Genomic DNA, 17,762 nt, shown 5'->3' with positions numbered 1-17,762 from the left:
ATTATTTAGTCAAGTGAAGACCTATAATTCTCTTCTTATTTTAGTAAAATAATTTTAATGCAGAATTCCTGGACCTTGAGCATGAGGGCCAGTTCTGCGCGGGGCGCCGTGTCTGTGAACGCGCCAAACAGGGGCGTGAACTGTTTCAGATGTTTGAGCGCTTGCTCGGCCACCAGCTCTTCCTTCTTGTTCCACTCGACCTGGGCCATCACCGTGCTCCATATCTGACCAACAAGTGAGGAAGCATGAGATTAGAAACGCTGACCCTGTTTTAAGGGACTGGCAAGAAACGCCGATGGCGCCGACCCTATTTGAATAGAAAAAGCCAAGAAAGAGAAGACTCAGTTGTTCACTCGATTCTAACCCATCTTTAGGAGCAGTTGAGCTTAGCTTATCATTGGGGGCAGTTGCCCCTACACCTAACCCTCACAGTGGACTTCTTGTGTATAGAATTAAGCTATTATGTAACTGTTCTTTTCTTTTGTAAGTAATGATAATAATTAATTACCAGTCAAATAAGACCTTATTTATTATTTAGACTGCAGGGAAAAAGGGACTTGGCAGTCTCATCCTAGCGTTATAAATATAAATGAGGTATAATCTATTGTCTGTTCCTCGGGTGCCCAACCTTTTCAGAGAAAGATCGACTTGAATTTTCAATAGTCTTGTGACCTCATTCGACTTCACTCTGAATTTGGTCCACAAGTTTAGAGTAATTGGGTGTGTAAGATGATATTGAAAGGTTCAAACACTGCTGGGTGTGCTGGTCGCGATCGACATAAAATCAATCCGCGATCGACCGGTTGGGTAGGCCTGGTCCATTCTATTCCTTATTGAATTCAGACTCACCAATACTATAAGCTCTTGGTCCGGGATGCAGTGCTTGTTGGCGATCTCCCGTATGTCGGCCACGATGTCCTTGATGGAGGCGCCCTCGCTGATCTGCTCCTCCAGTTGCTCCTGCAGTTCCTTCTTCGCCTCCTGCGAGGCCTGCGCCATGTGGAGCTTGACAATGTCGGCCAGACCCTTCTCCTCAAACACGGTACGGAAGTACTCGTCCGAGCGTTTGTTGGGCGGCACAAACTCCATCAGTCTGAAATTATCCGCCAGTTAGTAAAATTGTATACCTAAAGTTCAAAAATGGACAAATTTTATTCTATGTATAAAAAAAGTTTGATATCCCTAACCGTTAAGCTAATAAAGCGATTTTTGTCCTCAAAATTATAGATATCACCACCAAATTTTTACCATGAATATACTGATCTATATCAATACCAATATCTATGAATTTCATAATTGGTTCCCATACTTTATTTATGGCCACGATTTAGGGTGTTCTGCTCCCACTATGCATCGCAGAAAAAATACTAGGCTCAATTTCTTCATTTTCTACACGGCTCTGTTGAGGACGCTTTGATCAATTAATTGTTTGTTGTTGTTACTACCATGGTTTGTTTATTTATTTTCGTCCATGGCGTAGTGGTCACTGCGCTCGCCTTGCACGCGGGAGACCCGTGTTCGATTCCCGGCGGGGTCAAGAAATTTGTATCATGCAAATGATTGATTCCGTGACTGGACGGTACGGGGCCCACTCAGCCTCGTGAGGAAAGTGAGTAGCTATGTAATATAAATGCGCATAGCGACCGGTGCCAGCATGGTAGGTAATTGGGAGCTGGATTATTGCGATATATGTATTTGGAAAAATCCTACAATGCTGCAGTGAGCACCAAAGTTGTGATATAGTAACACAAAGAAAAGACATTTATTTTATTTATTACTAACCACATAAAGTTGCTCAAACTGCACAAAAACTGTATTATCGTCACCTTTCCCTATTTTAACTATCCTGCTATCTCTTTATCTTCTCCTTTTCCCGTTTTAACTATCCTATCTCCGGTTGGGTGGAAAAGCTCACTGTAAGAGAATCCTGCCATAAAGCCTTAAAAAAAATCGACTGAAATCATGTTCTCTCACCTTGCCCCTGGCCCAGAAGATCCTCGGCAGTTTTGATTCTCAGCTTGATTTCGGCCAGAGCGCGTCTTATTTCAGGCAGAACCACCCGGTATTTGTCTGCAATATGATTGAGACCTATAACAATCCGGGAATGGCACAGTTGAAATTTCTTTCGGTTTTTTGTTGAAATATTGAAATAAGCAGTTTAAATACGAGTAAATGTTTCTCTTTTACTTTCCTTACCTTTGTTTGATTTCTGATTTCAGATAGGAGATTCCGACACCTATCTAGACATCGAACGAACCCGAACCTGTATCGACACTCTGCTAGACCATTTCGACAACCGAAACCTGAACATCGACTCCAAATACCACTCGTACCAAATCCAGATATCCAAGCTGCAGGACACCAAGATTAGACTCATGCAGAATATGGCCGACAGTAATAAGGTAAGGATGTTGGCACACTAATAAATTAAAAAAAAAAAAAAAAAAAAATCTCTCATTCTGTATTTTTCCACGAAGCAAGTTGGTTAAAAGCATTTGTAACTCAAGGTAGGAACACACTACTACCATGTCACGTGAAGTCATGGGGAGTCAGAAAGATGTATGTAGTTCAAAGTTTTCCCATAATATTGTAGGTAATTTCGTTCAGGACAGCCACACTACCATAATGTTAGGTCACGTCACGTGAATTGATAGTAGTGTGGCTGTCCTGAACAAAATTATCTACAATATTATGAGAAAACATTGAACTAGGTACATTATTCGTAACGTTGACGGTAGTGTAGTTTACCTTTAGTATCTGAAGACAACTATAATGAAGCCCTAAGGCAAGGCGCTTACATACATAGGTAATAATATAACAATAAACTCGGCATTTATAGGTATCCTGTTTTAAGGGGGAAAATAGAGACTGAAATCATGTTCTCTCACCTTGTCCCTGGCCCAGCAGATCCTCGGCAGTTTTGATTCTCAGCTTGATTTCCGCTAGGGCGCGTCTTATTTCAGGCAGAACCACCCGGTATTTGTCTGCAATATGATTGAGGACATCCTGAGAGGACGAGAGATCATCGGACAGGATGGGGTAGAGTTGAGCGTCCAGTTTAGACACCCAGTCAACCGTCTGAAATCAGATTGAGACATAGAAATCATTGGTCTGAATTCTGAAATAAGTTTAAAACTTGTCTTTTATTAAAAAAAAAAAAAAAGTGTACAATTCATATCATCTTCCTGAGGAAATGTGGACAGCATTACAATAATAGGCCTACTTAAGTACTTACATTGGGTCTCTCGCCCACTCACGCTCAGACAGACCGCTGCGCAGTCAGAACGTGTGTGGCGGAAAAAAGCTTCCGACCTAGGTCTCTCAGACTGTCTGACAGACCTAGCTTAGCGTGATTGGCGGGCATCTCACTGGAGTTGCACGACTAGGTTCCTAGGTCGCAGACTGTCTTGGACCCCGGAGGTCTCAGGTTCGATTCCCGACAGAGTCAAATTTTCAACTCTCCAGCTCCACAGATATTTTCTTCTGTTTGTAAGAAAGTTCAATTAGTACTCGTACTGCTTGAAATTCCGCTTACATTGTAAACGGATGTGCCTCTCTTACATCAAAGATCATTAGCGAAGATACGTGTGATGTTTTTGATATCTCAAATTAATTTTATTTTAGGGAATTAGGGAGTTAATGACGTATTTGATGCGTGTGAAAATGTTCCCGTGTGGGATGAAGTTCAAGGAAAGGTAGGTAAACTGTGAATGATGTAAAGACGAAACAGTGTCTAAAGCGGAAGAAGATAGAATTTACATAGGCAATAGGTACTGGGATCTCTTGGTTACTCAGTAAAATGGACCGAAATCTGAATTCGAAGGCGATCAATGCTTAGAAGGTTTAGGCCAGCCACTCACTATCAGGTAGACCTGATAGGTACACCTGATCAGGTCCGCCTATCAGGTCTACCTGATATCTGATAGTGAGTGGCTGGCCTTAAAACAGGTATTGTCCATTTTCAAGCCTTGGCCATTGATACCTTTGATCTGCACCCCAATCCCTAAAGGGAATCAATCTGTATGCAAAATGTCAGCGAATTTGACCACAGTAACCTTACACCCCCATCTGACCAATTTGACATCTCGCAGATATCTTTCAAACTCTACTGCCTACACAGTACACGTACACACACATGAAACAAACTGCGTCCAAATCCCTCCATGTTCCAGAATTTTCTGGCCTGGAATATTATATTCAACCTGGCATGGAATCAAAACATCACGAATCACACAGGGAGAAACACTATTATGAAGAGAAATTGACAAAATGTTAATTTACAATGACAGATATAGTGCGTTTGATAAGTTGCAATGGTAAGACAAAGCACTCCCTGTCGTTTTTGAGGATCGGGGGGACTTTGGAATGATGGTAATTGAATGCGTGTTTAGGCACATTAGGAAGATGAATGCGTTTTCCAGATCAGATAATAAATTTGTGGATGCAAATGGATTTATGTGCTTATTGTGCTTCTCTCGCACAAGACGTTTTGAGAGATAAGACGCACAAGATCTCACAGTTCCAAAATTTGACATCTTATTGTGAACGGGAGAGATTTAAGATGGTGTTTCAGAAATAAATGAATAAATGAGGGAAAACTGTCTGACATCTTCTTCGAAGGAGGTTAGGACCAAAAACTTGAGAAGTTTTCCACCCCCAGACGTGAGGAGCAGTCACCCCCATTCCTCGTAAGGCCAGCCACTCACCATTAGGCAGACCTGACAGGTGCGGCTGAAAAGGTCCGCCTGTTAGGTCTAAATGATACCTGATAATGAGTGGCCGGCCTAACCAGGTCAGCGGTCAGAGCGTGAGTGGCGAGCTTAAAAGAACTTCTCACAAAACGAAGTACATTCTGCGAGAGGAACTAGATTACTAGAAGTGAGATGGGTCCTTCGTAAAATGAGCCTCAAGTTTTTGAAAGTAACGAATTCATTTTACTAATTTAGTCAAAAGTAATTTCCTCTCTTCGGCACTGACTGGTACCTTGGTAACAAACAAGACACCTCCTCACTCCCTTAGTATTACCCCCAATGTTTTCATTCAGCCTGTTCGATCAAACGAAACGACACGAGACATTTCCTAAGTTGAATAGGAGGAAAAGTGGAATACGCTTTTTGGGGGACTATCGAGAGTCGAGACTTCTTTAACTTTCATCAGTTACATAATTATGTGCATATTCTGTTTCCGCCTCGAGTTTTTGTCAAAGCCCTAAGTTTTAGTGGAAGGAAATCATTTACCCTTTCAAACTTGAGTACCTAAAACCTATTTGACATTTTGTTAAGAGCTCCGTTTCTTCATGGGCTTTAGTACGGTTGCTTGAAATGAAACTTGGCAAAAACAAGGAATAATTGAATATCCATAACACTGCCAACAGCTTCCATACTAATTTCACAAAATCAAACTTAGTTTACACCCCTAACAACTTGTACACGTGCATATTTCCTTAAAACATTTTATTTTAAACCTAAACAGCATAACTGTAAATCACATTCATAGAACGACCGTATCATCATATGTTAAGGCGGTCTTTTCTTGATCCCTTGTGTGCCGCGTCCATTTTAGTTTAGGACTATTCCACTGAAATAACACTGCCAACAGCTCCCATACGAATTTCACAAGAGTCCTAAGTTCCCAAAACAGTTTCTGAACTGCATTGTAAATCACATTAGTAAAGATAAGCTTAAAACATCTTTTGGGGCAGTACACCTAAGGCTCAGAGTTGGCTTTTTGTGTATGGGCTTATAGAGTTAAGCTGACGGTACAAAGGAGGTCTTATTGTCAACAAATTGAAGAGGAAAGGAGGACAGGATAGAAGAAAGCCAGCCGTTCCGAGAACGAATCACAAAGGGCGGGAATTGAACCCATGACCAAGCGTTTACAAGGCAGGCGCGCTACCTTCTTAACTAACTGGGATGGCTTGTTCCATATCCCATGTTATATGTATCTCTTAATTTTATGCTTGGTCTTCGTTTTGAATGCTTAGGAAATCATGTCCTAAGAATTCCTTGCAGGAATGAGAATTTTCTATTCCAAAAGATACATAGATAGTTTACCTGTAAGAAGTTCTGGAAGAAGGTCTGATAGACTTCTAGCATGGCCTGGTAATCTGTGACAATACTGGATAACTTCTCATCCAGTTCCTTCAGACGTGGTGGTACTCCTTCACCCAAGTTCTCCACACCTTCACCTGAAATACAACATTGTAAATATACTGATGAGAATTTGTATAAACAACAAGATTGTAAATATACTCCTGTTTAACAAGCTCAACACGGCGCTGATTTAACTAGTGCAGTTCGTAAACAAGGATTTTGATCAGATAAGCATATTGTTTCTTCGATAGGTGTTTACCGTCGCTGTATAATTTGCTATGTTTTTTAGCTACCCGCCACTAAACATTAACATCACCCAGCCTGAATGGAGCCGGGATGAAAGGCAGCAGAACGTGATCGTCCAGATGGTCACCTGTATAGACACTAACTTACTAACCACACAAAGTTGCTCAAACTGCACAAAAACTGTACTATCGTCACCTTTCCCTATTTTAACCTCGGTGGCGTAGTGGTCAAGACTCTCGCTGGTAAACAGGAGGGCGTGGGTTCGATCTTAGCCGAGGTATGAAATTTTATCCTCATTTATTTGACAATTTGACCACATAATAATGGAGCTCTAAGGGTTAGGTGGTAGAAAACGCCTATGGCGTTAACCTCGCCTAGTGGTTGCCTTCCACTCAAGAGTCTATTATTATTATTATTATTATTATTATTATTATTATTATTATTATTATTATTATTATTATTATTATTATTATTATTATTATTATTATTATTATTATTATTATTATTATTATTATTATTATTATTATTATTATTATTATTATTATTATTATTATTATTATTATTATTATTATTATTATTATTATTATTATTATTATTATTATTATTATTATTATAGAGTCTATTATTATTATTATTATTATTATTATTATTATTATTAACTATCCTGCTATCTCTTTATCTTCTCCTTTTCCCCTTTTAACTATCCTATCTCCGGTTGGGTGGAAGAGCTCACTGTAAGAGAATCCTGCCATAAAGCCTTAAAAAAAATCGACTGAAATCATGTTCTCTCACCTTGTCCCTGGCCCAGCAGATCCTCGGCAGTTTTGATTCTCAGCTTGATTTCCGCTAGGGCGCGTCTTATTTCAGGCAGAACCACCCGGTATTTGTCTGCAATATGATTGAGGACATCCTGAGAGGACGAGAGATCATCGGACAGGATGGGGTAGAGTTGAGCGTCCAGTTTAGACACCCAGTCAACCGTCTGAAATCAGATTGAGACATGGAAATCATTGGTCTGAACTTTGAAATTACCTACTTGGAAGTTATCTTTTATTTAAATTAATAAACATGCACAATTTCATACTATCTTCCTGAGGAAATCTGGACAGCATTAGATTAGGCCTCTTCAGGTACTTACATTAGGTCTCTCGCCCACTCACGCACAGACAGACCGCTGCGCTATCAAACAGTCAGAACGTGTGTAGAAAAGCTTCAGACCGTCTGACAGACCTAACTGAGCGTAAGTGGCCGGAATCACACTGAAGTTGCACGACTAGATCCCAAGGTCGCCTAAAATAGACTGTCGCAGGTTCAATTCCCCACTGAGTCGGTTTTCCCATTTTGTAAGAAAGATCAATTAGTACAGCTTGAAATCCCGTTTACATTGTAAGCGGATGTGTGCCTCTCTTACATCAAAGATCATTAGCGAAGATACGTGTGATGTTTTTGATATATCAAATTAATTTTATTTTAGGGAGTTAATGACGTATTTGATGCGTGTGAAAATGTTCCCGTGTGGGATGAAGTTCAAGGAAAGGTAAACTGTGAATGATGTAAAGACAAAACAGTGTCTAAAGCGGAAGAAGATAGAATTTACATAGGCAATAGGTACTGGGATCCCTTGGTTACTCAGTCAAACTGACCGAAATCTGAATTCGAAGGCGATCAATGCTTAGAAGGTTTAGGCCAGCCACTCACTATCAGGCAGACCTGATAGGTACACCTGATCAGGTCCGCCTCTCAGGTCTACCTGATATCTGATAGTGAGTGGCTGGCCTTAAAACAGGTATTGTCCATTTTCAAGCCTTGGCCATTGATACCTTTGATCTACACCCCAATCCCTAAAGGGAATCAATATGTATGCAAAATGTCAGCGAATTTGACCACAGTAACCATACACCCCCTATTTGACCAATTTGACATCTCGCACATATCTTTCAAACTCTACTGCCTACACAATACACGTACACACATTTGAGACAACTACGTTAAAATCCCTCCATATTCCAGAATATTCTTGCCTGGAATATTATATTCAACCTGGCATGGAATCAAAACATCACGAATCACACGGGGGGAGCAGGGCCGTCTCTAGGATTTTGTCGAGAGGGGGGGGGACTCCGAGAGTCCAAACGGTAATGTACCTGGGGGGGATGCTCCAATTTTTCCGAACCTGGCCTCCAATAAATTAAGAAAATTCAGCTCGAGGGGTGCCCCGGGATCCCTCCCTCTAAATACGGTCCTGAGGGGGAGCACTATTATGAAGAGAAATTGACAAAATGTTAATTTACAATGACAGATATAGTGCGTTTGATAAGTTGCAATGGTGTAATCAAATAAAACTTTCTGTCCTGCACTAAAGTCCAGCAACAACATCGTGGGAGAATGACCTAATGGCCAAGTTCCCGACATTTGACGACAACAACAACATTTAGTGGGATGCATGGCCCTTCTTGACTGGCGGATTGTTAAGGAACCTATGAAATATGTACCTCTTCAAAAGGCGGTGCAATATGAAACTGTTGAACTAAATGTTACGGCCCTACGTCCCCCCTAGGCATTCAAGGATATAAGTAAAACAAATTAATGAACATGTTCTAATTCAGTTATCCTGCATGAGGAATCTGCCCCCGTTCTTACCAGTACTATGAGAAGCTAGTTGTTGTAACTCAAGTAAAGTCTCATTTAGCTGAGTTTCTTTGGGTCGCAGGAACTGTTCGATTTCATCCAGTAGTTCCTCAGCATCTTGTGGCGATTTGACCAGATGAGACTTCATCGTTACCGTGGATAGGAATTGACGATTTTGTTTGCAAAATTCGGACACCTGGAATCAGCGAGAGAGGGAGAAAGGATGTCTAAATTAAATAAATTTATTAATAGAGATGGAGAAAAGATGAGCTTTTTTTAAGAAGCTTGATAGAAGGGACTGTAAACTGCCAAGGTCTTATCATCCCGGAAGCGAAGAGTGAAGACAGGATAGGAAAAAGTCAGATGTTCCGAGAACGAACCTTATCTGTTGAGGATATAATCCGCCCCGGTCAAGACTCAAACTCACCAACTAGCGCTTACAGACGCGCTACCCTCCAAGCTAACATGAGCATTAACTGAAGGAAAATAACCCAATATTAGGATGAGACTAAACTCTCGAACCCTCGAGATAAAATGAACATTAGCATAGAATTTATATGACTCGACATAAAATCGGTATTCGGCTGGAATTGAACCCACGCTCTGCGGTTTACCAGGCGACCGCTATTCTCGTTTTTGAGGATCGGGGGGACTTTGGAATGATGGTAATTGAATGCGTGTTTAGGCACATTAGGAAGATGAATGCGTTTTCCAGATCGGATAATAAATTTGTGGATGCAAATGGATTTATGTGCTTATTGTGCTTCTCTCGCACAAGACGTTTTGAGAGATAAAACGCACAAGATCTCACCGTTCCAAAATTTGACATCTTATTGTGAACGGGAGAGATTTAAGATGGTGTTTCAGAAATAAATAAATGAGGGAAAACTGTCTGACATCTTCTTCAAAGGATGTTAGGACCAAAAACTTGAGAAGTTTTCCACCCCCAGACGTGAGGAGCAGTCAGCTCCATTCCTCGTAAGGCCAGCCACTCACCATTAGGCAGACCTGACAGGTGCGGCTGAAAAGGTCCGCCTGTTAAGTCTACCTGATAGTGAATGGCCGGCCTAACCAGACGTAACCAGGTCAGCGCAGCGGTCAGAGCGTGGGTGGCGAGCTTAAAAGAACTCCTCACAAAACGAAGTACATTCTGCGAGATGGTCTAGAAGTGAGATGGGTCCTTCGTAAGGCCAGCCACTCACCTGGGTAGACCTGATCAGGTATACCTGATAGTGTTTGTGCTCATCAGGTATCAAGTAGACTTGACAGGCGGACCTGATAGTGAGTGGCTAGCCTAAAGCGAGCATCAAGTTTTAAAAGTAACGAATTCATTCTTCTACTTAAGTCAAAATTGATTTTTACTCTTCGCCACTGACATCAGATACCTTGGTAACAAAACTAAACTCCTCACTCCCCCAGTATTACCCCCACTGTTTTCATTCAGCCTGTTCGATCAAACAAAACGACAAGAGACAAACATTTCCTAAGTTGAATAGGAGGAAAAGTGGAATACGCTTTTTGGGGGACTATCGAGAGTCGAGACTTCTTTAACTTCCATCAGTTACATAATTATGTGCATATTCTGTTTCCGCCTTGAGTTTTTGTCAAAGCCCTAAGTTTTAGTGGAAGGAAATCATTTACTCTTTCAAACTTGAGTACCTAAAACCTATTTGACATTTTGTTAAGAGAGAGCTCCGTTTCTTCATGGGCTTTAGTACGGTTGCTTGAAATGAAACTTAGCAAAAACAAGGAATAATTGAATATCCATAACACTGCCAACAGCTTCCATACTAATTTCACAAAACCAAACTTAGTTTACACCCCTAACAACTTGTACACGTGCATATTTCCATAAAACATTTTATTTTAAACCTAAACAGCATAACTGTAAATCACATTCATAGAACGACCGTATCATCATAATAATATGTTAAGGCGGTCTTTTCTTGATCCCTTGTGTGCCGCGTCCATTTTAGTTTAGGACTATTGCACTGAAATAACACTGCCAACAGCTCCCATACGAATTTCACAAGAGTCCTAAGCTCCCAAAACAGTTTCTGAACCGCATTGTAAATCACATTGGTAGAACATAATCTCATAAATCATGGCAATCCCGTCGTCCTCATCAAACACGGACGATGCAGAAATGTACCAGCTGGCATCTGCAGAGTTGCAGCGTCTCCAGAGACAATACCGGATCATGGAACGAGATAGAGAGGCGTACCAGGATGAAATGAGGATCAGCATAGCCAAGCAACGCAGGATAATAGACATGTTGAGCCGGGAGAAACAAGAACTGCTACTAGCAGCCAGGGTCAAGTAAGTGATAGAGCAGCTAGGGTCAAGTAAGTAATAGATTGGGTACAAAAGATCTAATCAGGTCCCAGTGACAGAGAGCTTAAATAGCCGATGGCCCTACTTTACCCAAATCCAAGGGTTAGAAAGAGAACAACTTCGGGTTTCGGCGATAAATCTGGGCTGTCCGCAAATCCCGCAAATGCAGGAGTAAAAAAAAGTCCAAAAATGAACCAAAGTGATTCTGGAGAAATGGTTATCAGATAATTTCCTATTTTCTTTCAGCAAGTCGGAAAAACAGGAAACGAAAAACGCCAGCTACAAGAATCGAATCGAAATTCTGCTCAAACAGCAGGACCTGATCGAAACCAAAATCAAATCCGAGCAACTGCAGCTGAAAGAGTTGGACGCCCAGATACGTAAAGTGGAAGACCAGGTTAATGAACTGAGGAGCTCTCACATGAACGATGACAAGTATCTGATCAAAGTTCAAGAACAGAACCGAGAGGTAAGCTTTGCTAGATTAATATTCCGATCAGGACATCTTTTTATTGGTTTATTTTTCACGAGTTTTGGTTGAACCTAACCTGACCTTTATTGTAAAGCCACAAATGATTCCAGGTGGATCTACTAGAGAACAGACTTCACACTGCCACGGTCAAATTCAACAAGATGCTCATGGGTAATAGAAAGCTGAAGCATGAGATCGATCTGCTGGTCAAATCGAAAGCTCACTTCAACGATCTGTATCAGCAACTGATCCAGAAACTTGCTGATGGTGCGTAGACGAAATTTTTTTGGACACAGTAAGTTGGATGGAAGAGAATGCCTCAGGCATTTTTCCCATCCCCATTAAAAGTTGTTCACTGATTTCCTATTGCGAAAATGTCTAAAGTTCATGGCAGCTGGAGGGTACATAAAACTGTAAACCTAAGGCTTAAATCTAAACTGAGTTACTCGTATTAACTTACTTCAGAAACCCATAACTCTCAAGTTTCGAACAACATCATAATTGAAAGACAAGAATCAGACTGACAACTGGATGTAAACAGAACCTACTGGAAGGCTTTCTTTGGAAATCCCAGATGATAGAATCTAATAAGACTAGGATTTTAATCTCGACGGGCCGCGACCGCCATCTATTTTATTTTGCAGGCAAGAAGGTCATACTGGACCTAATAGAACAGGCTACGGTGGCCTACGATCAGAGAGAAGAATCCCAGAACAAACTGTTTGCCTTGAAGGAGAGAGACAAGGTCAATGTGGCAATGTATGGACATGAAATGAGAGAGTTACAGCGGGAACTGGACCATGATTTCAAACTGCAAGAATTCCTGGGTAAGAATAATAAGGTCACAAAGGGATAGTGTCTAATCTTTCGCTATTTAGGGAAAAAGCCCAAAAGGAACTAGCGCTATTTAACGCAAAACTTCGAAAAAGCTTAAAAAGAGTTCGCAATATTCAGGCCTTTAGATTTCAGCCAAAGTCGCTCGAACTTGGCAGAGAGATTTGATAAATTATGTAGATCAAAAGTATCCTTGGGCCTTGTTTCCAGAAGGTACGGTTCGGCCGTTATTCCGGACCAATGTACTGAAAGACACTTGGTAACTTTGTCCTACAGGAATCAAGGGTCAGAAGAGGATCATGCAAGATTTGGAGCTGAGGGAAGCAGAAAAGAAAAAGGAGCAGCGGGAGTCTTTGAGTAGAACCATTGAGAAGTTTGAAAACATTCTGCAGCAAATCAAAGAGTTCTGCAATGAAACTGACATCGACAGGTAAAAATAATAATGGACTCTTGAGTGAAAGGTAACCCCGCTAGCGAAGTTACTGCCTGAGGCGTTCTCTACCACCTAACCCTTAGAGCTCTAATATTATGGGGTCGGATTCTCGAATAAAAGAGAATGAAATTCAATGCTTCCACTGGGATGGTGTTGTTCTTTTCAAATGTCAGGGACTTGGCCATTCTCCCACAAATTGAACTCGCTAGGATCAGCTGGGATTGAACCCGCGCCCTCCTCTGTTGGCGAACGCGTCACCAAGACAGGTACCACTATAGAGTTTGAATCTTTTTGTTATTTTCTCAGGGTGGCTGCTCTGTTCATTAAGCAAGAGGAGGAAAACTTTGCTCTGTTCAATTACGTGAATGAATTGAACAACGAGTGTGAGATGCTGAAAGATCAAGTCAAAGAACTCACAGGTAAGAAACCAACTCGTAACCGAGTTATTTGACCAAAGGACCATGCTACGAAGCTACACTGCACTTTGCAAATACTCTTGAAGCTGATTTCTGGAGTTCCAAATCTAAAACTTGAAGGTTTCCTACCGTAAAAGGATTTCCATTATAAATAAATACATTTTAAGGGGTGAGTACCAAAAGAGAGCTTTTTATCAAGAGTAAATCATGTTTGTAAGTAATAGAAAGTAGAAAGCATTGTTGGAAAATGGAAATACAAGGTTATCACCAGTCTTATCCATCCAACACAAAAGCCAATTTGTTCGTAGTGCTATTATTGACACCATCGGATCATAACTAAAGTCATCAACCATTCCTTTCTAGTGAACATCAACGAACAGCGAGCCATCAACAAGCAGAAAGCCATGGAACAACAGGACACTCTGGACAGCCTCACACAAGAACTTCGCAACCGACAGAACGACACCAATACCATGAAATCCACCCTGGACAACACCACAACTATCACAGGGGAAATCCTAGACAAAATCAACACCCTGTTTGTCTTCATGAAGCAGAACCAAACGCAACAGACAGCCTCTGTGTTAAATCTACTTGGGGATAGCACTAGTATTCATGTGAATAAATACAATGTGTCGCTATTCCTAGCTATTATAGAGAAGACGATCAATCAGCTGCTCAACATTGTCAATGCTCCTGTGGAAGATACTAGTGCTAGACATGAGGACACGGTGCACTTTGAGTTCCCTCCTAGAAGATAAAGTGAAGATGGTGTGTGGAAAGTTAAGATATTACTGGTGTTTGTACTGCTAGAATTAGATTAGTCTTTTCTACCCTAGCAGTTCATTTTACTTTATAAATAAACGAAGTTGTTTTTCCCAAGTGAATATCTGACTTCTCAGAAAGTTCCACTATTACGAGTATTGTCCGTGGAATTCGTGGGAATCGAACCCACGACTTCCTTATCACCAGACAAGTGACCACTGCTTTACATAAACTTATGGAGAACCTCTGTAAGGAAATGGTCACCAACTGTAGGTAAAATGAGAAATGTCCTCCTGAAAATATGTTTAGTAAAATTATGTAGGGATTATTACTTATCAACAATAGACAGTATGGACAGATACTCCCTGTACCTATTGATAACACACAGTAATTATTGGAGCTACTTTTGTAATACCATGGTAACCAAATAAACAAAAACTGACGAGAAAAATACACAACTTCTTCCCAACCTTTTCTTACTGCGCTGTGTAACAAAGTTGTTCTTTTCCATCTTTATTGGGATGCATTTATTTTTCTTTTGAAATTCCAAGCGACGCTTCAGTCTATTTCTGAGAGGTATTTTTCTCTTTTTCTGAGTAACTTATCGATTTCTCTATGTGAGAGACCTAAAATCTTTACTTAAATAACGAGAAGTTGCGGCCGAGTTTTGACTTTGTGTACCGACTACCACCAAGTTTCGTCTACCTTCGTTTTCAAACTAAACGCAAAATACGTGGGCACATAACTTTTATAGGCACTAACGAGTAATTTATCGAAATCAATAACACACAACTTTAGTTTGAAGCTCCGGAAGTTCTCGAAATCGATCAGATGGAAGGAATTCACAGGATCAAATCCTTCCCAGTGAAAGACATCGGTACGATGGAGTGGTTCTCTAATCAGCAGGAGATCGTCAAACTTCACCAGAACATCATATCGGAAATGAAAGATGGCGACCAGTCTCTGACGGCCAGGATTATACAGGAAGAAGGAACCACGGCCGTTATTCTACAGGAAATGATCGCCCTGTCTGTGTGGAAAACACAGGTGTTGACCGAAATCAAAAAGAAGGTAACGTTCTAATGTTCACAGAAAAAATTTAGATTTCCCCATGTTTTAGTTTCAATTTTGGGATTAGCCATTGGCGGTAGCACGATGAGTGCACCAGTTAAGCAACGTTATGTGTGGTTGGTATCCGAATGGGTGACTATCTGGGCAATCGCGTGCTGCTGGCTATTCCCGGTCCTACTCAGGCTGGTGAGGTTCATGTGAGGGAAGCGGGTAGCTTGTCGCCGAATGAGGGGTTTAACAGTGACGTTAAACCCCTGTCAAACAAAATTTCAGGACTCATTTTAGGCCAGCCACTCACTATCAGGTAGACCTGACAGGCGGACCTAATCAGGTGTACCTGTCAGGTCTACCTGATAGTGTGTGGCTGGCCTAAAATCTCCTCTATCTGTTTTCAATTTCAGGACGTTCTGGACCAAGTGTTCCCTGTCTATTCGATTCTATTCTTCGAGTCTGTCTGTGCGTCGGTCCTTCTGTCCGTGATGTATTGTAACGAGGCCGATCTAATCAATATGTTTGAAGAGGAAGTATTGTGCGAGCTCGTTGATCATTGCGTTCAACACATTGTGCTTCTTATTGGTAAGAAAGTAAATTGTAACTAGAGGTGAATTCCTGGGTAAGAACAAAAAAAACGGGAGGTAGCGTCTAAACAACTAAAGTTATACTGCCAAGATGAGACTGAAAAGACGAGCAGCCAAGGGTCTAAAAGAAGCCAGAAGGGGATTATAGTGGTTATCATTTGGAAGTACAGGGTATTCATCCACAGGTCTACAATCTCACATTAACCCCGTTGTCTAAGCATGTAAACTCATGACACAGTCACATGTTATCTTTGAGAATGCTTAGGGACTATTCGGGCATAGGTTAAATGATCGGATAATAGAACTGCACACACGATTTAGGCGGATTTCACATCTAGACTGCAACTTGTATACGGCAGTTTTCATGATGATGGCTACATAGTCTTATGGGCCTGTTCACAATTAAACTTTTGAGTTTAAGTGTGAACAGGCCCATAAGACTATGTAGCCCTCAACATGAAAACTGCTGTATACTACAAGTTGCAGTCTAGATGAGAAATCCGCCTTACGCTTTATTTATACTGTCGAGGTAGGACAAGGATTTCAACTGTATAAAATGGCACGCCTTTATTCCATTTTTTTCATCTATAGCAGCGATTGTTTCTATTATTCCTCAGGAATGACCAACAACAAATCGCCAATCAATCTACAAGCAAGCACTCTGGACGAATCCCTATCCAACTCACAACGGATTGTCCAATTCCAACGCGATCTCCAATATCAAGTCTGCAACATTCTCCTGTCCATCCTACGTCTGGTGATAGATCATATTGAGGATTTATCTCTGAGCCTGGTCACCCGATTGGTACAATATCATGATGTCGCGATGCTTCTGGTGCGCCTGGTAGAGAATCAGGCATGGATATCGCGAGATAAAGAAGGAAACGAGATCAAGTATAATGATACCTGGACCGCGGCCCATCCTGAAGACCGATTTATACTTGGTAAGTTAGGAGACATTTGGAAAACCGGGCAGAGTTGAGAGTAATGTTCACAAAGGAATTTGGCCTTTATTGCAAGGTACTTTGTTATTGATTTTTTACTTGACGGATTTAATATTTAAACAAAGTAAAATTGAAAATTTAGCTTTTTTCAACAAACACAGATCAGAAGTCTTGTCCGATAACCAAATATCTTAGCAGATTTGCATTTTCCATTATTTCGCAGGCAAATACGAAGCTCAAACATGGAAAATGCTTCTTGACCTCCTGATGCATCCTAAAGCGGCCGAACTCTACGAGATATCCGTCTATCGGAAAAACGAGCTTCTCAAACTGGAAAAGCATCTGCACGAGATCATCATCGATCAATTCCCCGCCCTGCACTGTTTCCGTCAGTGGTTTGCTCAGCTGAAGATGACCAATGGACGAAACGTGGCTCCGAAACCGCTCGTGCTCGAAATGGAGACAGATTCCATCCGGACCAAACTCGAACGAGAGGATTGGAGCGCCATCACGGAGCAGACTGTGAGTATGCTCAACAACGTAGACTACTTGAAGGAAATAGCCGCCAAACATTCCAACATATACGTGGATTTCGAAAAGCTTTACGAAACTGGGAGGAAAGCGAGTTCCGGTGAAGGGAATCCGCGATTGTGTAGCACCTGTGATAGTAAAGCCGTGTTCAAGTGCAGCCGATGCAGACAAGTGTGGTATTGTAATAAAACCTGCCAGACCAAGCACTGGGGAGTGCACAAGAAATTCTGCCAGGCGTAACGATATGGAACTGACGCGCCGTGCTAAGTCTACCCCCTACTAAAACGTTTTAGCAAAACAAGCCTGTGAACATACACATTTGGCAAATGCAGAAATTGCAATAAAAAAACATACAATAAATGTGTTTCGATGTTTTTCTCTCGTTGCAAACACTATCTTTGCTGCGCGCCGTGCTAAG

The 17,762-nt window shown here is 41.2% G+C and overlaps 3 protein-coding genes across 3 annotated transcripts; 2 read left to right on the top strand and 1 right to left on the bottom strand.

Annotated features, from left to right (window-relative positions):
• Nucleotides 1-35: 35 nt before the first annotated feature.
• Nucleotides 36-1,114, bottom strand: LOC113465409 (protein krasavietz-like). The gene is made up of 2 exons (XM_026819910.1): nucleotides 850-1,114; nucleotides 36-224 (listed from the first exon to the last, which is right to left on the bottom strand). Exons 1-2 carry the CDS (start codon nucleotides 1,087-1,089, stop codon nucleotides 36-38), a joined length of 429 nt encoding a protein of 142 aa, XP_026675711.1. The 5' UTR covers nucleotides 1,090-1,114.
• Nucleotides 1,115-11,042: 9,928 nt separating this feature from the next.
• On the top strand, nucleotides 11,043-14,477 carry LOC103524683 (coiled-coil domain-containing protein 63). Its single transcript, XM_017449687.2, has 7 exons — nucleotides 11,043-11,285; nucleotides 11,547-11,769; nucleotides 11,883-12,039; nucleotides 12,417-12,599; nucleotides 12,883-13,036; nucleotides 13,346-13,458; nucleotides 13,819-14,477. The coding sequence occupies exons 1-7, from the start codon at nucleotides 11,071-11,073 to the stop codon at nucleotides 14,214-14,216; spliced, it is 1,443 nt and encodes a 480-aa protein (XP_017305176.1). The 5' UTR covers nucleotides 11,043-11,070; the 3' UTR covers nucleotides 14,217-14,477.
• Nucleotides 14,478-14,718: 241 nt separating this feature from the next.
• Nucleotides 14,719-17,723, top strand: LOC103524480 (zinc finger MYND domain-containing protein 10). Its single transcript, XM_008489497.2, has 4 exons — nucleotides 14,719-15,291; nucleotides 15,693-15,867; nucleotides 16,487-16,813; nucleotides 17,037-17,723. The coding sequence occupies exons 1-4, from the start codon at nucleotides 15,052-15,054 to the stop codon at nucleotides 17,582-17,584; spliced, it is 1,290 nt and encodes a 429-aa protein (XP_008487719.1). The 5' UTR covers nucleotides 14,719-15,051; the 3' UTR covers nucleotides 17,585-17,723.
• The last annotated feature ends 39 nt before the right edge of the window (nucleotides 17,724-17,762 follow it).

This window comes from Diaphorina citri, unplaced genomic scaffold (assembly GCF_000475195.1).
Source record: "Diaphorina citri unplaced genomic scaffold, Diaci psyllid genome assembly version 1.1 scaffold6, whole genome shotgun sequence".
In the NCBI taxonomy this organism is placed as follows: domain Eukaryota; kingdom Metazoa; phylum Arthropoda; class Insecta; order Hemiptera; family Psyllidae; genus Diaphorina; species Diaphorina citri.
This window is presented reverse-complemented; position numbering and strand designations above follow the sequence as displayed.

Bases quoted from the DNA above. Each gene is read 5' to 3' on its own strand.
- LOC113465409 (XM_026819910.1), bottom strand. From the start codon at position 1,089: ATGGAGTTTGTGCCGCCCAACAAACGCTCGGACGAGTACTTCCGTACC. The intron at 225-849 runs GTGAGTCTGAAT...CTTGTTGGTCAG, and splicing joins ACCAAGAGCTTATAGTATTG to ATATGGAGCACGGTGATGGC.
- LOC103524683 (XM_017449687.2), top strand. From the start codon at position 11,071: ATGGCAATCCCGTCGTCCTCATCAAACACGGACGATGCAGAAATGTAC. The intron at 12,600-12,882 runs GTAAGAATAATA...TTTGTCCTACAG, and splicing joins CAAACTGCAAGAATTCCTGG to GAATCAAGGGTCAGAAGAGG. The intron at 13,459-13,818 runs GTAAGAAACCAA...ATTCCTTTCTAG, and splicing joins TCAAGTCAAAGAACTCACAG to TGAACATCAACGAACAGCGA.
- LOC103524480 (XM_008489497.2), top strand. From the start codon at position 15,052: ATGGAAGGAATTCACAGGATCAAATCCTTCCCAGTGAAAGACATCGGT. The intron at 15,292-15,692 runs GTAACGTTCTAA...TTTCAATTTCAG, and splicing joins TGACCGAAATCAAAAAGAAG to GACGTTCTGGACCAAGTGTT. The intron at 15,868-16,486 runs GTAAGAAAGTAA...ATTATTCCTCAG, and splicing joins ACACATTGTGCTTCTTATTG to GAATGACCAACAACAAATCG.